At 43.6% G+C, this 19,979-nt stretch overlaps 2 protein-coding genes across 2 annotated transcripts; both read right to left on the minus strand.

Moving 5' to 3' along the window:
* Window positions 1-1,924: 1,924 nt before the first annotated feature.
* LOC109894040 (oocyte zinc finger protein XlCOF29-like) lies at window positions 1,925-4,959 on the minus strand. The gene is made up of 3 exons (XM_020487257.2): window positions 4,439-4,959; window positions 4,147-4,277; window positions 1,925-3,955 (listed from the first exon to the last, which is right to left on the minus strand). The coding sequence occupies exons 1-3, from the start codon at window positions 4,713-4,715 to the stop codon at window positions 2,780-2,782; spliced, it is 1,584 nt and encodes a 527-aa protein (XP_020342846.2). The 5' UTR covers window positions 4,716-4,959; the 3' UTR covers window positions 1,925-2,779.
* Window positions 4,960-8,743: 3,784 nt separating this feature from the next.
* LOC109894750 (uncharacterized) lies at window positions 8,744-19,658 on the minus strand. The gene is made up of 7 exons (XM_031828116.1): window positions 19,089-19,658; window positions 18,607-18,737; window positions 18,216-18,398; window positions 15,843-15,992; window positions 15,311-15,422; window positions 14,812-14,939; window positions 8,744-10,689 (listed from the first exon to the last, which is right to left on the minus strand). The coding sequence occupies exons 1-7, from the start codon at window positions 19,369-19,371 to the stop codon at window positions 9,691-9,693; spliced, it is 1,986 nt and encodes a 661-aa protein (XP_031683976.1). The 5' UTR covers window positions 19,372-19,658; the 3' UTR covers window positions 8,744-9,690.
* Window positions 19,659-19,979: the final 321 nt, after the last annotated feature.

The raw sequence follows: 19,979 nt of genomic DNA on the forward strand, positions 1-19,979 counted from the left end.
ACGGCCTATTTATTGCCTTACCTCCCTAATCTTACCTCATTTGCACACACTGTATATAGATTTTTTTCTATTGTGTTATTGACTGTACGTTTGTTTATTTCATTTGTAACTGTGTTGTTGTTTGTGTCGCACTTCTTTTCTTTATCTTGGCTAGGTTGCAGTTGTAAATGAGAACTTGTTCTCAACTGGCCTATCTGGTTAAATAAAGGTGAAATAAATGTTTTTTAAAAAGGCACTGTATTTTCAGATAACCAATTTGGCATGTAGTTAGCTAGCTAAGCAAACAACATGCGTAATTTAGCTTGACATCGTCAAATCCTCATCCTGGTAAGGATGTGAGTCGGACTACTGTCATCACCATTATAGATGGCCCGCAAATCAAACATGATTTGGATATAGCCATCTAGTTAATTATTTGAAAGTTGGCTTGTTAACCAGCCATATTGACGTGATCTGTTATTTGCTATCTAGCTAGCTAGCCAATTTAACCTGGTTCATCAATCAATATAGCCTATCATGTCTGTCAGCAGCAATCGTGATTATACACTGAAAAACTTGCAAAGTAAACATTATCTGCTAACATTGCAACGGCAAGTGCGCCCTTCTGCCACTTGACTGGCAGAGCCCACAAAGGATGGGATATTAATCTAAACCACTCATACTTGTCAGATATAGTTCACTTTTATATCATGCAATTATCAAATGAATAGTGGCCACTACTGAGAGATGTCGTGGGCTAACATCAAATATCTGAAATAACATGATCAATTGATGTTTACTGATAATTAAAAGCATGCTGTATATTGGCTGTATAACTTTGATGTAGCTAAATCTGCACAATTGTTTTGCATGGAAAGGTATAGTTCTGACGAGGTGATGATATTACAACCAAATAGTTAACTTCTTTGGGATAGGGGGCAGCATTTTCACTTTTGGATGAAAAGCGTGCCCAGAGTAAACTGCCTCCTACTCAGTCCCAGATGCTAATATATGCATATCATTATTAGTATTGGATAGATAATACTCGGACGTTTCTAAAACTGTTTGAATGATGTCTGTGAGTATAACAGAACTCATATGGCAGGCAAAATATGGCAAAAACCTAAGAAAAAATACAAACAGGAAGTGGGAAATCTGAGGTTTGTAGTTTTTGAACTCAGCCCCTATCGAATACATAGTGGGATATGGGTCATTTTGCACTTCCTAAGGCTTCCACTAGATGTCAACGGTCTTTAGAACGTTGTTTCAGGCTTCTACTGTGAAGGGGGGCCAAATGAGAGGGGATAGAGTCAGAGGTCCGGCAGCAGCCTCGATCTCAGTCACGCGCATTCACACGAGAGGTAGCTCACGTTCCATTGCTTTTCCGCTAGCAGAACCCCAGTCCTAGACAGGTTAACATTTATTTAACAATCCCTTGAAAACGTCACGCAGTTGTCAATGGTTTTAGAGGAGCTGGGGTCTCCTTGCCCCTCAAGCAGGCAAATCGAACACTCTGCATCTTATTGTGACGTTTTATTGATAACGACCTATTGACCAGTGAGCGGCTTTGAAGCCACCGGTAAGCCATATTGGCACTCCCCAGAAGGAGCATGTCCTCCATAGGAAGGAATGGAGTTCTACAGTTTTTCAATTAAAATGTTTCAAGGACAAAATTACATGTATTTAAAGCTGCACTATGCAGAAATCGCTCCCCCATTTCCTGGTTGTTCAAATTAAATTATAAACTGGGTGGTTCGAGCCCTGAATGCTGATTGGCTGACAGCCATGCTATTTCAGACCCTATACCACGGGTATGACAAAACATGTATTTTTACTGCTCTAATTACGTTGGTAACCAGTTTATAATAGCAATAAGGCACCTCGGGGGTTTGTGATATATGGCCAATATACCATGGCTAAGGACTGTGTCCAGGCACTCCGCATTGCACATATGAACAGCCCTTAGCCATGGTATATTTGCCATATACCACACCTCCTCTGCCCTTATTGCTTAATTTCCATTTGTGACAAAACAAGTAAGTATAGTGCAGAGAATCAATCTACCATCTAAACCACTGTGAAATCTATTTTCCATGACCAAAAATATTATACTTTCAGTTGTTTGAAGCCGGTGTACAAAACGGAAAGTAAAAGACGCAAAAATGATCGCTTCTTAGACTTGATTTCAATCAGAATGACTGAATTCTATGTGAATTTGGTCAGGTCACCAAAAAGTTACATATTGCAGCTTTAAGTATTTATTTTCCTAGTAGGGACAGTAATATTAGAACCTTAACATTTTCCTTAAGTATATTTTTTTTTTCATTTTCCTTTCAAAAAAATTGTTTAGCTTACATAATATAATTTAAAGTATGCATTAAGATGTCTGTAATATAATAAACATGGCAAAAACAAATGTAGACATTAATAAATGCATTTCTGGAGCTTCCAAAATATTTTTTACATCGGTGGGGGAGTGCCAAGATGGAGGCGCGGTTTCAAAACAGAGCCCCTTAACAGTCATCTAGTGTAATATATAAATCGACACTCTGGATTCTCCTCCTGGAAGAGAGGTGATACAGAGGACACAGACATATATGAACACAGAGATAATAAACACACTATCAACATGGAGAGTTTACCCATCCCCATTACATTTGAGTCCTATACTGAAAAAAGGCAGCTATGATAAGTCAAAAGTAATCAGTGGATCTATTCTGCTGACAAATTCATCTTTGTCTTTAATGCAGGGTTTAATCTAAACGTCAGAAGCTATCGAGTGGAATGGTTACTTTCTATATCATAGAATGGCATGGTTTTTCTGCTGGTGTATCCTGAGGTATCTCCTCTCTGAGAACCTCTTCCCGCAGTGCGTACAGGCGAATGGCCTTTCTCCCGTGTGGACCTTCAAGTGCATCTTCAGGTTGCCTGCCAGGGCGAAGCGCATGTGACACTGGGTACAGCTGAAGGGTTTCTCCCCTGTGTGAACCCTCTGGTGCATCTTTAGGTTGTCCTGGCGGGAGAACCTCTTCTCACACTGGGTACAGCTGAATGGTTTCTCCCCTGTGTGGACCCTCTGGTGCCTCTCCACCTTCTGGGGACAGCTGAAGCCTTTGTGACAGAACATGCAGAGGAATCTTTTCTCTTTACTATTGCCTGATGTGGCTCCCTCCCCCTGAGCCTGGGCTCTAGCCGTGTTGTTTGAGTTCAATAACTGATCGAAAAGGACGTCGCTATGTGAATCGGAAGGTGCCATCGACGTGAACACTGGGTCACGACCCCTGAACGCATGTAAAGAGGAGTGGGTGGCGACATTTAGATTTGTCTCTAAGCTTCCCCTGTAATTTAAGAAATCTCTGCCCTGTGAGTGTCTGTCTCCTAGGTGACTATCTGCATTCCATGTGGGAGGAGCGTCGCCCTCCACTTTCACCTCATCTACCATTATAACCTCCCCTTTCTTATCTAGGCACCCTTCAGAGTATAACCTATTACTGTACAGGTTCCAGTCACCTCTAGACAGATCAGTCTGTGTCTCTAAACCCAAGGGCATTTTGCCAGGATCTATTTCTGTAGTGTAAGAACAAGATGGATCATCACTGCCAGTGTCTAATGCATCATCCTCAACATCCCCACAGGAATTAACCGTCCTCTGGCTCTGGTGAAATACTGGTAAATATTCTGAGCCGGGAGCAGGAGGACAGGCCAGTGGCCCTAGTCTCTCTGGGTCTGATCTGTGGTCAGATCCTGTGTGTAAGAACCTGTGTGTTACAGTTAAAGTCTCGGTGCCGGACTCTGACTTGAGGACAGCGTTCTGCAGTCCACTGATGCTGTGTCGGGTCCTGGGCTGTGCTGGGGCGGGGTCCTCTGTGGCTACAGGGGGTGCTCCAGCCTGGATGTCTCTGCTGTGCTGTAGGTCTTCCTCTCCTTCAGACCTCTCCTGTTTGACCCCAGGACCTGTAGCCTCTGCATCCGCAGACTGACAAGAAGAGAGGAGGTTATTACTGGTACATGAGCTGAACAGGATAACAATGTCCTAGGGAAGTCTCACAAGCTCCCCATTGGCAGATAAATGATGATGTACATAGCTGAGGGTACCCTTTCTGAAATAAACCGGCCACATTTAATTTACCAAGTAACACATTTTTTATGCAACACTATTACACAAACCTCTATCACGATAACATGTTGGGTTGAAGTTTCACTCCTCTCATCAACAGTGATTTGTTGGTCGTCTTTCCATGTGTTGTGCCCTGCTGGCTTCACAAAGCTCCTGTGGCCTCCAGTGAGATGTCCTTCACCTGAGAGAGTGATTGGGGGGAAATAGGTGGTTAGGTTAGGCACTGTCAATGCTCAACACTATAGTGTACAATATTGACATTGTCTACAATTGGCAAGGATGTAAGGTAACACCTCTAACTTCCTGATATACTACCCAGTCTCGGCCTTCTGCAAAATGTACCTCTTGCCATTCCTCTGTATCGGTCGAGGATCTTGACACTACTGGGTCGACTGGCGAGGACGCGCTCTCGCACTGTCCTCTCTGCGCGCTCCCGAGCCACCTTCAGTTCCAGTAGTTTCCTCCGCAATGCCCTGTTTTCTTTCTGGCTTTGAGTTATTTCCAAACGAAACACTGCATAGTCGTCGTCTACGAGTTTACAGATCTCTGCCACAGCTGCATTCGCTAGAACCTCCATGATGGAGGCTAATTGAGTGTGAAAAACCATACAGTTAGCCATGGTTAGCTGACGTTAGCAGATAGCTAGGTAGCGTTACCTAGATAACATCTATCAACCAAGTCCTGTCTCCAACGCCAATTAAACACTACATATGGTAAGTATGTGATGCTGTGCAGTTAGATGCATCATATTTTAAGTTCCAGGGTGTTTATAAACGTCGAAATAACAACAATAAAAACGCTATCGTGGAAATTGTTCTTGTTGACTTCCGTGTACTTCTTTGTGTGAGTTTCCGGCAGACTATACAAGTATTGCTGCCTTTCACAGGTCGGAGGATGAATTGCACATTGTCACACAAAAAGGGGAATTAATCTCACCACCATCTAATCCAGGGATGGGAACTGATTGGTGTAACACTTTTTCCCCAGCTAACAAACATGACTCCAATAATCAACTAATTATGACCTTCAGTTTAGACTGCAATTAGTTTAATCAGCTGTGTTTGGGATGGAGAAAAAGTGTGACACCACTCTGGTCCCTAAAGACTGGAGTTGCCTGTTCCTGATAACCCTACACATATACACCACTATACCTCATAAACTCACCACCCCCAATCCCACTACTTTAGCCCTACCAGATCATACTCCAGGCCAACTGACCAGGAGCATGGAACCCCTACTCTTCGAAACCCCGTGTAGATCTCTTGCACCCACAAATGTCTCTGCTACTTCCACTACCACATGTATTTTCTGGGATTCACGCTTCATCAGTGCAGTACAATTAACCATAGCAATAAACACAAGAAATCCTACCTTACTAAAACTCATCCTCTCTGGATCTCTCTCTTATTCACAGGGGGGCTCCCAGTCTAATCACTCACCCTTGGGCTATCCTATACTCTCTTCACTGCCTCAGAATAGGACACTTTCTACCCCACTCTAACTCTGGCAATCTCAACCTGTCTCTCCTTCAAAGGGCACTTCGGATCCCCAGTTGCATGGGTGCCCCCACAGTGGAGACTGCTTTCTTTATCCCAACTTTACACCATCCCCGGCTATGCCCTCCTGTACATTTCCCACATCGCGGGATCTCCTTTCTACACACTGCTGCAATATGTCCGAGTCCTTAGCACAAAGCACCGTAGAGGGTTCGGAACAGATGCCATCACAGTTTAGCAAATATAACCTAACCTGACCGTATCAGGTACGGTCAGGTCAAAGCTCAACGAGACAGACCGTATTCTCAGTCTTGCCATTGCCACCGGGTCTACGTCTCACCAAACAGCGGGTGTCACAAACACCAGGAATATTATTTTTCATTTGATCCACCTCTACACTCAATGATACCCCATTGATCACTCTTTTGAGTGGCACCCTGCTCTGGAGAACAAAGCACTACACATGTCGATCCCAGAGGCACGTGACACAGTTTCCCCGCTGCCTCTGTGCCGGAGGTTGCACAAAAAAGCAAAACAATTCCACTTCTCAAAACTTTGACAGATGTACAGTTCCCAGTTTGTCCTTTACTCCGCTTGAAACAATGTACGGGTTGGCCAAAAAAACAGAATCCACCTCTCAGGGCAAACGTTGGAAGTCTCTACCACACCTGTCACCTCAGGTACTTCATCCTGGTCTGGCTCACTTCCAAACACCATGTCACACCCTCGTTGGTGACTTGTAACAGGAGACAGGATGTCACACTCAGTAGTTGATTTGTACTCTTTAACACCATTATTGGGTATATATTCAGGAGACGTAGGTTTGAGCCTGGCGCCTTTCTTCCCATTCTTCCACGTCTGCGTTATAAGAGTTATCTGTGCCATTATAGCTTCAGTGATTGCCTCAATGGCACTGCTCATGCTATCTCCATTTTGAATTTGTACATTTTCTTATTCATGATTGGCTGATCCCTCCTGATGTCCCGGTTGGACATGACTCCAACAGGGTTACCAGGAAGTCCCATGTTGACTACATTAAAATGGTGGAAGCCCTCAATGGCGCTGCCCATGCTAATATGGCCTTTTGGTCACTAGATGTTTAAATCATTCTCTATGAGCCAAATCAAGACACCCCACTTCCATTTACACTGAGAAAGGATCTTATTGGTTGGGGTCATAGTTCAAAGGGTTTGGTTAACGTTCCTGTTGTGTTTGTTTCATGTTAATTAATTCTGTGTTCCTGGTCCAAAATGACCGCTCCATTATAGATGATTATAAATCCTTGATAATGCATATATTATTACCTAATGTTGTGTTAGATATTTTTAGCAACTTAAGTCCACAGAGATTAACTGATATCATTCCGACAGATAAGATCTAACCCATGCAAGAACTAAACCATGTTTACCAATTAGGATTTCCAATCTCTACAAAAGAATGTGGTGATTGGTATCAAAAGTGGCACTAAGGTCTAGGAGCACGAGAACAGATGCAGAGCCTTGGTCTGACGCCATTAAAAGGTAATTTACCCCCTTCACAAGTGCAGTCTCAGTACTATGATGGTGTCGAAAATTAGACTGGAGCGTTTTGTATACATTATTTGTATGAGTCAATGTGCAACAGCTTTTCTTTTGAGAGAGGAATGGGATATTCAATATAGGCTGATAGTTTTTTACATTTTCGAGTCAAGGTTTGGATTTTTCAGGTTTGGCTTTATTACTGCCACTTCCAGTGAGTTTGGTACACATCTGGAGTATAGGGAGCTGTTTATTATGTTCAACATATGAGGGCCAAGCACAGGAAGTAGCTCTCTCAGTAGTTTAGTTGGCAGCTAGAAGGTTTTAAGGTAGGCAGCTAGAATGTTTAGAGGCAGCTAGAAGGTTTAGAGGCTATGACTATTTTCGTTAATGAGTCGAGAGATACAGGATTAAGTAGTTCTGGACAACTGAGTTTGAGAAATCTATTTTGCATTTTTTTATGATCATGAATTCATCACTGCTGAAGTGAAGGCCATCCTTTCTTGGGGAATGCTGCTTTTTAGTTAGCTTTGCGACAGTATCAAAAATAAAATATGGATTGTTTTTATTCCCCTCAATTAGGTTGGAAAAGTAGGGTGATCGAGCAGCAGTGAGGACTCTTCGATACTGCACGGTAATGTCTTTCCAAGTTAGTCGGAAGACTTCCAGTTTGGTGGAGCGCCAATTCCGTTCCAATTTTCTGGAAGTTTGTTTCAGGGCTTGTGTATTTAGTGTATACCAGGGAGCTGATTTCTTGTGACACATGTTTTTAGTTTTAAGAGGTGCGACTCCATCTATTCAATGTTAAATCCTCGGTTAGGTGGTTAAGTGATTTTTGTACTCTGACATCCTTGAGTAGGTGGAGCGGGTCTGGAAGGGCATCTAGGAATCTTTGGGTTGTCCGAGAATTTATAGAGCAACTTTTGATAATCCTTGGTTGTGGTCTGAGCAGATTATCTGTTGCGATTGCAAACATAATACGATTTTGGTCCGATAGTCCAGGATTATGAGGAAAAATATTTACATCCACCAGTGGACTGAACAACCTCTGTACCTTAGATTAGGTTACATTACATTGGCCTACATAAATCCGGGACACTCAAATTAGTATATGTTACTCTTAGTATGACAGTAGGTTACTTAAAGCAAAAAATGAAAAGAGGGTGGTTGGTCAGGGGGGGATGGGTGGGTGGATAAAGCAAACTTCTAGCAACCCAATGGTTGCATGTTTTCATGGACAAATATAGCATTTTAGCTAATTTGCAACTACTTGCTACTTTAACTACTCAGCATGTTAGCTAACCCTTCCCCTAAACCTAACCCTAATCTAAAGTAACATATCATGCTAAATGGAGTGGCATGGATTTTAGTAAAACATAATGTTTTTCTCTGAGACCAGGCTGACTATGTTTGAGTCCTATACTGTAGTTACAGAATTACTTCATTGTTGTTAAACCCATCATGGTGGACATAAATATGGGTAAAATATAAGTAATAATAAATCAAAATTCATCAGACAAACCTGACTAAATTATTTGTACAATAGGTGTTTTTGTAGGTATATTTAGTAAGTGCATATAAGCTGTCGGTATGTAGAATATGGTGAGATCAGATGTGATGTATACTAGAGAGAGTCTCAATATAAGTTTGTGTTTATTAAACATTGAAAAAAATGAAATAAACCATATGAAAACCACACATACAAGTCTCAACAAAATAATCTGCATTAACTTGATGAACTGCATTTATTATCATTAAAAGTGTCTTGGTAAAAAATAAAGTAGTTAAATGGATGTAATGAAATAGGGATTGGTGAACATCATATATCCTACACAGTGCAAACACTATGTAATATACCTTTTAGACTTATATATGCGTTATACTGTTTATATCACACAATGTCTGGATGCAGTATTCTATTCAGGAATATTCAACACTGTCCCTATCGTTATTCCAAATGCATCTGTGGATCTTTTCTGTTGACAGTAATGAAAATGAATCTTTGTCTTGAGAGAAGATTACGAAGCATCCCGATTGGCTCTATGGATCTGGTCCACCTGACCGAGCCTATCCAGAGCTTTGCTGCGTGGCTTGGGGGTGGGCCCAATGGGGGCTTCCACACGGTGACAGTAGGAAGATAAGAGGGTAGATAAAGATGAGAAAGGAATCATGTTCTGTACACACAAATAAAAGGAACTCAGAAAAAGAGACACCCTCAAAGAGTACATGCATGGTTAGGTGGGCAAAAGGAGAGAACTATTAAATGTGAGGTAGAAATATTTAAGGGTTAGCTTGGAGGAAGAGAAGCTCAAAAACACAAATAGGGAATGAGAGGTTAGAGGGCAGGACTAAAGCTAATGAGAGAAAGTGAAGGTCGGCAGTATGTCACCGCACTAACACCAATGATGGGAAGACAATGTGCTATTGGGTGGCCCTAAGGAACTAGGGGGTTACAGTAGTGATTCCTGTACCCTGAGGAGGGAATGGTTACCTTTTATGTTATGAAGTGTAATGGTTTTTCTGCTGGTGTGTCCTGAGGTAGCTCCTCTCTGAGAACCTCAGAGAAGGCGAATGGCCTTTCTCATGTGTGGACCTTCAGGTGCCTCTTCAGATGGTGCTGGTGGGAGAACCTTTTCTCACACTGAGGGCAGCTGTAGGGTTTCTCCCCTGTGTGGACCCTCTGGTGCCTCTTCAGGGTGCCAGCCTCTGAGAAGCGCATGTGACACTGGGTACAGCTGAAAGGTTTCTCCCCTGTGTGGACCCTCTGGTGGATCTTCACATAGTTCGCCTCAGCAAAGCACTTCCCACATGTGGGGCAGGCGTATGGCTTGTTAGTGTCGGTCTTAATGTTTGGCCTCCCACGTTTTGACCAAATAACACCAGAGGAGGTAGAAGCAGGAGCCACCACCCTCATCTGGTTAGTCTTTGAGCTCCCTCCTTGACCTCTAGCCATTGTTTCGGTGTTGTTGTGATTGTGTGCCGTGTTATCAGCTAGATACTTCTTGTGGTGAACACCCATCCTGACCCTGTCTGTATTGGTGGGGTAACCATGAGGTAGTTGAGGAAGGCTAGACCCAGGTCCAGGCTTTCTATGAACCCAATCATCAGGCGTTAGATGAGATCCTGAAGGAGAAGACAGACTTCCTGTTCGACTCCCACCAGGGGGGTCTCCCATTACTCTCGGTGAAGACTGAAGCCCAGGGTGACCTGCTCTGTTCATCATGGATACTGTGGTGTTTGTATCATAGGAACAGGAGGGTCTATCTCTATCAGCCCCAGGCCCTGCTTCATCCCTGCACCGAGAATGCGAAGAGGGTCTGGGCTGCAGACTGGAGCCTCTGTCTCTCTGATGACCACCAGGACTGAGGTTGTTCAGTCCACCTGTCCACTGGTTGTCTTCTGTGTGGTGGTGGAGTCTCTGTCCCTCATGGTTCAGTCTTGGTTCTGACTCAGGAAGGAAGAGTGACGGCTCCTGATCCAGGGTCCTGATCTGGGGCCAGGGTTTGTGACCGGCCGCATCAGAGGTCCAGTCTCTCCCGCCAGCAACACCGGATATCAACAGTTCCTCATGGACTGCAGACTGTAAACACAAATTGGCCAGAAAAGCATAAAGGTTTATATAAGAAATTATTTTCTGTACACACAGAAACATGAAAATTAATAACCACAGTCAAGCCCATCCCCAACACTGTGATTCAAGTACCCAACAATGTGGATCCATTGGAGTTCATTATAAAAAATGTCCATATGTGTTGATTCAAGAACTAAGTATAAAGTTTAGGTTTGACTGAGAGAAGGGAAACTCAGTCCCTGTAATGATACAAAAATAACCAAGTCAGACAGTCAATTTTTGTATTGAATTTCAACAAAATGGTATATATACACTCACATAACGTGAAGTACAGTACTTTCATTGCACAAAACGATGCGTGACAAGAAGAATAACTTTCTCACTTTGGTGACACTACCTTTTTCTGTAAATCTGGTGCCCTCGCTTTGTTAAAATACATTTTAGAAAATGTTGTACAAGGTTAAACATTACATTACAAAGACCTTCAATACTTTGTGTCAAGTAAACATGAATTAAGGCAATATCCTCAACTCACTATTAAAAAAACTGTATCATCCTAAAGGAACATATACTGAACAAAATCATAAACGCAACATGCAACATTTTAAAAGATTTACAGAGTTACAGTTCATATATGAAAAGCAGTCAAATGTAAATACACAAATTAGGCCCTACTCTATGGATTTCACATGACTGCGAATGACTGGCTCAGGGGAGCGAAGGTGAATGGCAAGGCACTGGAGTGACGAACTGCCTTTGCTCTCTCCACTGGGATCCTCTGCCTCTGACCCTATTACGGGGGCTGAGTCACTGGTTTACTAGTGCTCTTCCATGCCACCCCAAGGAGGGGTTCGTCACTTGAGTGGGTTGAGTCACTGACCCGTAGCACTCACGTCCGTAGCCATGAAGTGCTTTGAAAGGCTGGTAATGCCTCACATCAACACCATTTTCCCAGAAACCCTAGACCCACTCCAATTTGCATACCGCCCAAACAGATCCACAGATGATGCAGTCTCTATTGCACTCCACACTGCCCTTTCCCATCTGGACAAAAGGAACACTTATGTGAGAATGCTATTCATTGACTATAGCTCAGCGTTCAACACCATAGTACCCTCAAAGCTCATCATTAAGCTAAGGATCCTGGAACTAAACACCTCCCTCTGCAACTGGATCCTGGACTTCCTGATGGGCCGCCCCCAGGTGGTAAGGGTAGGTAGCAACACATCTGCCACGCTGATCCTCAACACTGGAGCCCCCCAGGGGTGCGTGCTCAGTTCCCACCTGTACTCCCTGTTCACCCACAACTGCATGGCCAGGCACGACTCCAACACCATTAAGTTTGCAGACGACACAACAGTGGTAGGCCTGATCACCGACAACAACGAGACATAGTTTTCACTGTCTTTTTACTGTTGTTTTTATTTCTTTACTTGAAGAACGATCTGGCCTTAATGGCCGTGTACTCTTATCTCCACCTGGCACAGCCTGAAGAGGACTGCCTACTCCTCAGGCCATGGTTCCTCTCTAGGTTTCTTCCTAAGTTCCTGGCTTTTATTTAAAATTAAATAAAATTATTTTTTATTTAATCTTTATTTAACTAAGCGAGTCAGTTAAGAACAAATTCTTATTTACAATGACGACCTACCAAAACGCAAAAAGGCCTCCTGCGGGGACGGGCCTGGGATTAAAAATAAATAGAATATAAATATACGACAAAACACACATCACAACAAGAGAAACAACACTACATAAACAGAGACCTAAGACAACACCATAGCAAGGCAGCAACACATGACAACACAGCATGGTAGAAACAAAACATGGTAGCAACACTGTGGCGAAATCTGCACGGAGCCTTCACCGTGCACTGCCACTTTAAGAGCGCATGAGCAGTAAGGAAGGAGGAAATAAAGAGAGCTCATTCAGCTCTTTAGGGAGGGGCTCTTGGGTGGCGCGACAGTTTGATTGTGTGTGCTGTGCTGCAGAAGTTTTGTTTGTTTTCAGCGTTTGTAGTTTATAAAGTATTTAACTCAATCATCGGTGTGATCGCTTTAGATCGTGGTTTTAACATACAAACCATCGGAGAGTCAGACAGTACACCGGCAGGCCTGAAGACCACAGCAAAGATGTCTCTTTTTCTCTCTCTTTCTCTTCCCTCTCGTTCCAGTGCTTTACCCTGCAACAGACTCTCTATTTTTCAAATGCACTTCCCATTGAAGTTCATTAGAGCTGGACTATTATTGCCCTGCCAGAAGTATTTTGATGGACATTTTAGTTAGAAGGGAGGTTGCTTGCAAGTTGTGTATTGTTATGTGAACTGTATTGAGGTGAGGTGTACTAATGACATGTGGCCGAGAAGAATGGACATTTTTAAGGCCTTTGTTGTGTCGATGAACACCCCCCCCACATTCATACCCTCTGCACTCATCCACTAGAAAATAATACAGATTATTGCAAATCCTCTGTTGATGTCTGGGTTCGTTCTTGTATGAAGTTGCTGTTGAATTGCTCTGCCATTATTAGTATTATTGTTTGGGTTACCCCTGTGCTGTGATGTGGGTTTTATGTGGTGTGTATTCACTTTTCTCTCCACTGGCTATCTGGTAAACAGGCTACACTCTAGACAGTCTCTTCTGCTGATGTGTGTGGGTCTGGTAGTGGTACTCTCTCTATTCTACTCTTTTCCTTTCGGCATGGTTAATGCCTGCCTGGCACAGACAACAGCACAAAGGGCAAGAAGGTAAAGACAACAATACACCACACAAAGCAGCCACAACTGTCAGTAAGAGTGTCCATTGAGTCTTTGAATGAAGAGATTGATATAAAACTGTCCCGTTTGAGTGTTTGTTGCAGCTCGTTCCAGACGCTAGCTGCAGCGAACTGAAAAGAGGAGTGACCCTGGGATGTGTGCTTTGAGGACCTTTAACAGAATGGCTGGCAGAACGGGTGTTGTATGTGGAGGATGAGGGCTGCAGTAGATACCTCAGATAGGGGGGCGTGAGGCCTAAGAGGGTTTTAAAAATAAGCATCAACCAGTGGGTCTTGTGACGGGTAAACAGAGATGACCAGTTTACAGAGGAATATAGAGTGCAGTGATGTGTCCTATAAGGAGCATTAGTGGCAAATCTGATGGTCGACTGGTAAAGAACATCTAGCCGCTCGAGAGCACCCTTACCTGCCGATCTATAAATTACGTCTCCGTAATCTAGCATGGGTAGGATGGTCATTTGAATCAGGGTTAGTTTGGCAGCTGGGGTGAAAAAAATAGTGATTACGATAAAGGAAACCAAGTCTATATTTAACTTTAGTCTGCAGCTTTGATATGTGCTGAGAGGAGGACAGTGCACCGTCTAGCCATACTACCAAGTACTTGTATGAGGTGACTACCTCAAGCTCTAAACCCTGGGGTTTTAGGCTGAGTTTCTGTATAAGTACTTAGTCACATCTGCTAATGTAAAAAGGGTTTCATAAATACATTTGATTTGATTCTCACACTGGGGGCAGCTGTAGGATTTCTCCCCTGTGTGGACCCTCTGGTGCCTCTACAGGCTGGATGAGTGGGAGGAACTGGCCCGGCACAAGTGGCAGCTGAACGGTTTCTCCTCCGTGTGTATCCTCTGGTGGATATCCACCTGTTCCGTCTCAACTACTCTCATTTGTCAATGGGCTTGTGTAGCCATTTAGTGTTGAGGCCCTGGCATTGTCTGAGGTCTGGTTTAACATTAGGAAGGTGTGACGAGGACGAAGGCCAGGGAGTGTCTGTCGCAGGGACCACGTTCCAGTTGATAGATCCTATAGAAGGCAGGCTGAAGGCAGCACCTGTTAGGGGGTTAACCTGAGGTGCCATCAGTCTCTCTGAATCACAACTATAGGAGCAGGACGGAGCATCGCTAAACAAGTCTGTGTCTGTTCTCTCCCGCCACATAGGGACACCTCCCCGACCCTGCAGACCAATTCTACGCCTCGCCCTGGTCTCAGCCAGACAATGGAACACAAAACAACATCCTAATTTAGTCTCCATGACAGACTAAATTAGGATGTTGTTTTGTGTTCCATTGTCTGTTTCTGGTTGTGGTTAACAGTTGTATTCCCCAGCCCAGAGTTGAGGATGTGGTCCCAGCCACTGACCTCAGCCATGTCGCCTCTGGTCCTGGCCTGCTCAATGTTTTTGTCCCCGGGGCCCTTGGCTGCACCCGTCTGAGTCTGGGAATCCAAGATGGCCACCCAGTCTCCTCTGTTAGCCTCCAGCCAACCACCTGCAGGAAGAGGTTACAAAATAGACTTTATAAACATGGCAGAGAACTCTACATATGGATTTTCTTTCATCAATTACCAGGTCCAGTTCATACATTGTGTGTTTTTGTATGTAAACACAAGTTGTATTGATATCATTTTATGAATGAAGGAAAATAAGAACACATAGCCAGGTGCATCACTATCCTCATTGAAGATGTATTACTGTATGGAGGCTATATGTATTACTATTGCCATTGAAGATCTATTCTGTATGTAGGCTATATGTATTACTATTCCCATTGAAGATCTATTACTGTATGGAGGCTATATGTATTACTATCCACATTGAAGATCTATTTCTGTATGTAGGCTATATGTATTTCTCCCTTACCTTGCTCTCCCATCTTTAATCCACTCAGCAGGTCAATGCTCTCTGGTTCGTCTTCTATTGTCTCCTCTTTGACCAGCATTAGATCAGGCTTCCCATCCTCCATGTCTACTGACTGTAAGAGATACAGAGTGAGAGGATGTTGGATCAAGAAATCTGATATCAGCACCCTGCTTTGGAGCATGGGTAGGATGGTCATCTGAATCAGGGTTAGTTTGGCAGCTAGGGTGAAAGAAGAGTGATTACGATTGGGCAGTAATGGATTGCTTTGAGAACTACAGTATGCAAACATGTTAGTTAATTTGATTACTTGACACTCTTTAATAGTTTTATAATTCAAAGGTATGGTCAAGACCTGGGCCCGTAACCACAAAGATTCTCAGAGTAGGAGTGCAGATCTAGGATCTTTACATATGTTATTCAGTATGATCTAAAAGGCTAAACTGATCCTAGATCAGCACTCCTACTCTGAGAGGCTTTGTGGATATGGGCCCTGACCTAATACCATTCAGCCAGTAGTTCACAGTGGTCTCACCTCAGTGAGACTGTGTGTGGTCCTGTGCTGCTCAGCTGGTTCCTCTGTGGGTTCAGAAGGAGGTGTAGTCTGGTTGTCCTCCATGACCATGTTCCCCAGAACCTCCTCACACCCCTCCTCCTTCACCAGCAGCACCTCTGGACCCTTCTCCTGGAAGATAAAGGTGATACAGATTACACAGAAAAACACTCCCTCAGGTACGTACACACACAGATAATAAACACTTTAAACATGGAGTATTTACCCATCCCCACTATGTTTGAGTCCTATACTGTAGTTACAGAATTACTTAATTGATGTTAAACCCGTCATGGTGGACATAAATATGATGTTTTGGGTAAAAAGTCAGCAATGATAAGTCAAGTAATCATCAGACAAACCTGACTAGTGTATAGTGTATGGGTATTTGTAGGTATATTTGGTGAGTGTTCACTGAGTGTACAAACCATTAGGAACACCTTCCAAATACAATTCATCGGGGCATGGACTCTACAAGGTGTCAAGTGTTCCACAGGGTTGCTGGCCCATGTTGACTCCAATGCTTCAAGTTGGCTGGATGTCCTTTTGGGTGGTGTTCCATTCTTGATACACGCGTGAAAAATCAAGCATCGTTGCAGTTCTTGACACAATCAAACCGGGTGCACCTGGCACCTACTACCATACCCCATACAGAGGCACTTAAATATTTTGTCTTGCACATACACAATCCATGTCTCAATGCTTAAAAATCATTTTGAACCTGTCTCCTCCCCTTCATTTACACCGATTGATGTGGATTTAATAGGTGACATCAATAAAGGATCATAGCTTTTACCTGCATTACCTGGTCATTCTATGTCATGGAAATAGCAGGTTTTCCTAATGTTTTGTGGACTAAGTGTATATTGATTATAAAGCACTGTTGTGTGTTTGCAGAATAGGGTAAGATCAGATGTGATGTATGCTAACGCGAGTCTCAATCAAAGTCTTAGAATGAAAAGTCCCACTTTGTGTTCATTGAACAAACAAGTTTTAAATACACCACATGAAAACCACACATACTTGTCATGTCTCAACAAAAATATCTGCCTGAAGTTAATGAACTGCATTCATTTTCTCATTAAAAAAAGTGTCTTTGGAAATTTGCGAACATCAGATACACAGTACAAACACAATATGAAACAGACTTTTAGGCTTTACGTGCCTTCTACACTGAGTGTATACCAAACATTATGAACACCTGCTCTTTCCATGACATAAACTGACCAGGTGAATGCAGGTGAAGGCTATGATTCCTTATTGATGTCACTTGTTAAATCCACTTCAATCAGTGTAGATGAAGTGGAGGAGACAAGGTAAAGAAGGATTTTTGGCAACACTTCACTTGAGACCCAGTGTCATAACACGTTATGACACGGTCATAACCTGTAATAATATGGTCATAACACATATTTAGACCTGTTGAGACATGTTTTGCGTTATTTTATGGCTGGTTATGACACCTACGTAAGAGTGCCCTGCTAGAGCCTCCCGGTCAACTGTAAGTGCTGTTATTGTGAAGTAGAAACGTTTACAAGCAACAACAGCGAGTTGCAACACTCACTACCGAGTTCCAAACTGCCTCTAGAAGCAACGTCTACCCAAGAACTGTTTGTCTGGAAATGGGTTTCCGTGGCCGAGCAGCCGCAAACAAGCCTAAGATCACCATGGGTAATGCCAAGTGTCAGCTGGAGTGGTGTAAAGCTCGCCGCCATTGGACTCTAGAGCAGTGGAAACGCGTTCTCTGGAATGATGAATCACGCTTCACTGGCACTCCGACGGACGAATCTGGGTTTGGCGGATGCCAGGAGAACACTACCTGCCCAAATGCATAGTGCCAACTGTAAAGTTTGGTGGAGGAGGAATAATGGTCTGGGGCTATTTTTTCAAGGTTCGGGCTAGGCCCCTTAGTTTCAGTGAAGTGATATCTTAACGCTACAGCATACAATGACATTCAAGATGATTCTGTGCTTCCAACTTTGTGGCAACAGTTTGGGGAATGCCCTTTCCTGTTTCAGCATGACAATGCCCCCGTGCACTAAGCGAGGTCCATACAGAAATGTACCAGTTCCAGTCCCCTCTAGACAGATCAGTCTGTGTCTCAAAACCCAAGGATATGTTTCCAGGGACCATCTCTGTAGCGTAAGAACAAAACAGATAATCACCGCGAGTGTCTAACGCATCACCATCTCCACGGGAATAAACCATCCTCTGGCTCTGGTGAATCACCAGTAAGTAGTAGAAACCAGGATCAGGAGGTCAAACTGGTGGCCCTCGTCTCTTTGGCTCTGATTGTGTGTGTAAGAGCCTGTGTGTTACAGTTAAAGTCTTTGTGTCGGACAGCGTTCGACTGACCTCCGTGATGCTATAACGGTTCCTGGCCTGGAGCGCAGCGGCAGTGGTGAGGTCCTCCGTGGCTACAGGGGGCGCCACTCCAGATGCTGCTCCAGTCTGGATGTCTCTGCTGTGCCGCGGGTCCTCCTCTCCTCCAGACCTCTCCAGTTTGACTCCAGGATCTGCAGCCTCTGCATCTGCAGGCTGACACAAGAAGAGAGGACATTACTATCCAGTACATTTGTTGAATTGGATAACAATGTCAAAGGGAAGTCTCACAAGCTCCCCTATGGCACATAAATTAGGATGTAAATGTAAGCAAGTGAATAGCTGAGGGGAGCTTTTGAAATAAACTGTCCACATTTGACTTACAAAGTAATTGTAATTTTTTACATAACCCTATTACACTAACCTCTATCATGATAATGTTCTGGGTTGAGGTTCCATTCCCCTCATCAACAGTGATTGGTTGGTCATCACTCCTTGTATTGTGTGCCGCTGGTTTCACAAAGCTCCTGTAGCCTCCAGTGAGATGTCCTTCACCTGAGAGGGTGATTGGGGGGAAAGAGGTGGTCAGGTTAGCTAATGTTCAACACTATGTTGTATACTATTGACCGTTTTGACACTGTCTAGAATTGGCAAGGGTGTAAGGTAATGCTTCTCATAACTTATTGATAATACATTTGTTTTCATTGAGTAAATAATAGGAAATGCAGTAAATCAAGAATCTGGTTAGAATATGATATTGTGTCTGCGCAAGATAGCTAAGTAATCAGGGGAATTATTGCATACTATCCTAAAACTGACCAAGATAGGTGGGGTTGACACATCTAAAGCCACACAAGCGCAGAGGGGAAGGGGGCGACAGGTCCCGCAGTCTCCTGCTACATTTACCTCTTGCCATCGCTCTGTATCGGTCGAGGATCTTGACACTACTGGGACGACTGCCGAGGACGCGCTCTTGCATTGTCCTCTCTGCGCGCTCCCGTGCCACCTTCAGTTCCAGTAGCTGTAGTTTCCTACGCAATGCCCTGTTTTCTTTCTGGCTTTGAGTTATTTCCAAACGAAACACTGCATAGTCGTCGTCTACGAGTTTACAGATCTCTGCCACGGCTGCATTCGCTAGCACCTCCACGACGGAGGCTATTTGAGTGTGAAAAACCATACAGTTATCCATTGTTGGCTAACGTTAGCCGTTAACAGCTAGCTAGCGTTACCTAGATAACATCTATCAACCCAGTCCTGTTTCCAACGCGATGCGGTGAATTTAAATGGATCATATTTTGAGTTCCAGGGTGTTAGTTAATACAAGTCAAAATAATAACAACAAAAAGGCTTTTCAGTTCTGTTTTCTTTTTTTCTTATTTTAAGTTTTATTGGAGAATCGAAACCAACTGCCATGTGCATACACCGCCACCTATTGTACTGGAGTGTGAGACCGTTACGGCATCTATTCCACTATACTATCATAACTAACCCTACATTTATAATAAAATAAAATAATTCCCTACAAACCTTCCTACTTCCATCACCCCCACCCAAAATGGGACTGCAGTGGAGAAGGTGAAAAGTTTCAAGTTCTTCGGTGTACACATCACTGACAATCTGAAATGGTCCACCCACACAGACAGTGTGGTGAAGAAGGCGCAACAGCGCCTCTTCAACCTCAGAAGGCTGAAGAAATTTGGCTTGGCACCTAATACCCTCAAACTTTTACAGATGCCTAATTGAGAGCATGCTGTCAGGCTGTATCACCGTCTGGTACGGCAACTGCATCGCCCACAA

This window comes from Oncorhynchus kisutch, linkage group LG7 (genome assembly GCF_002021735.2).
Source record: "Oncorhynchus kisutch isolate 150728-3 linkage group LG7, Okis_V2, whole genome shotgun sequence".
NCBI lineage: Eukaryota > Metazoa > Chordata > Actinopteri > Salmoniformes > Salmonidae > Oncorhynchus > Oncorhynchus kisutch.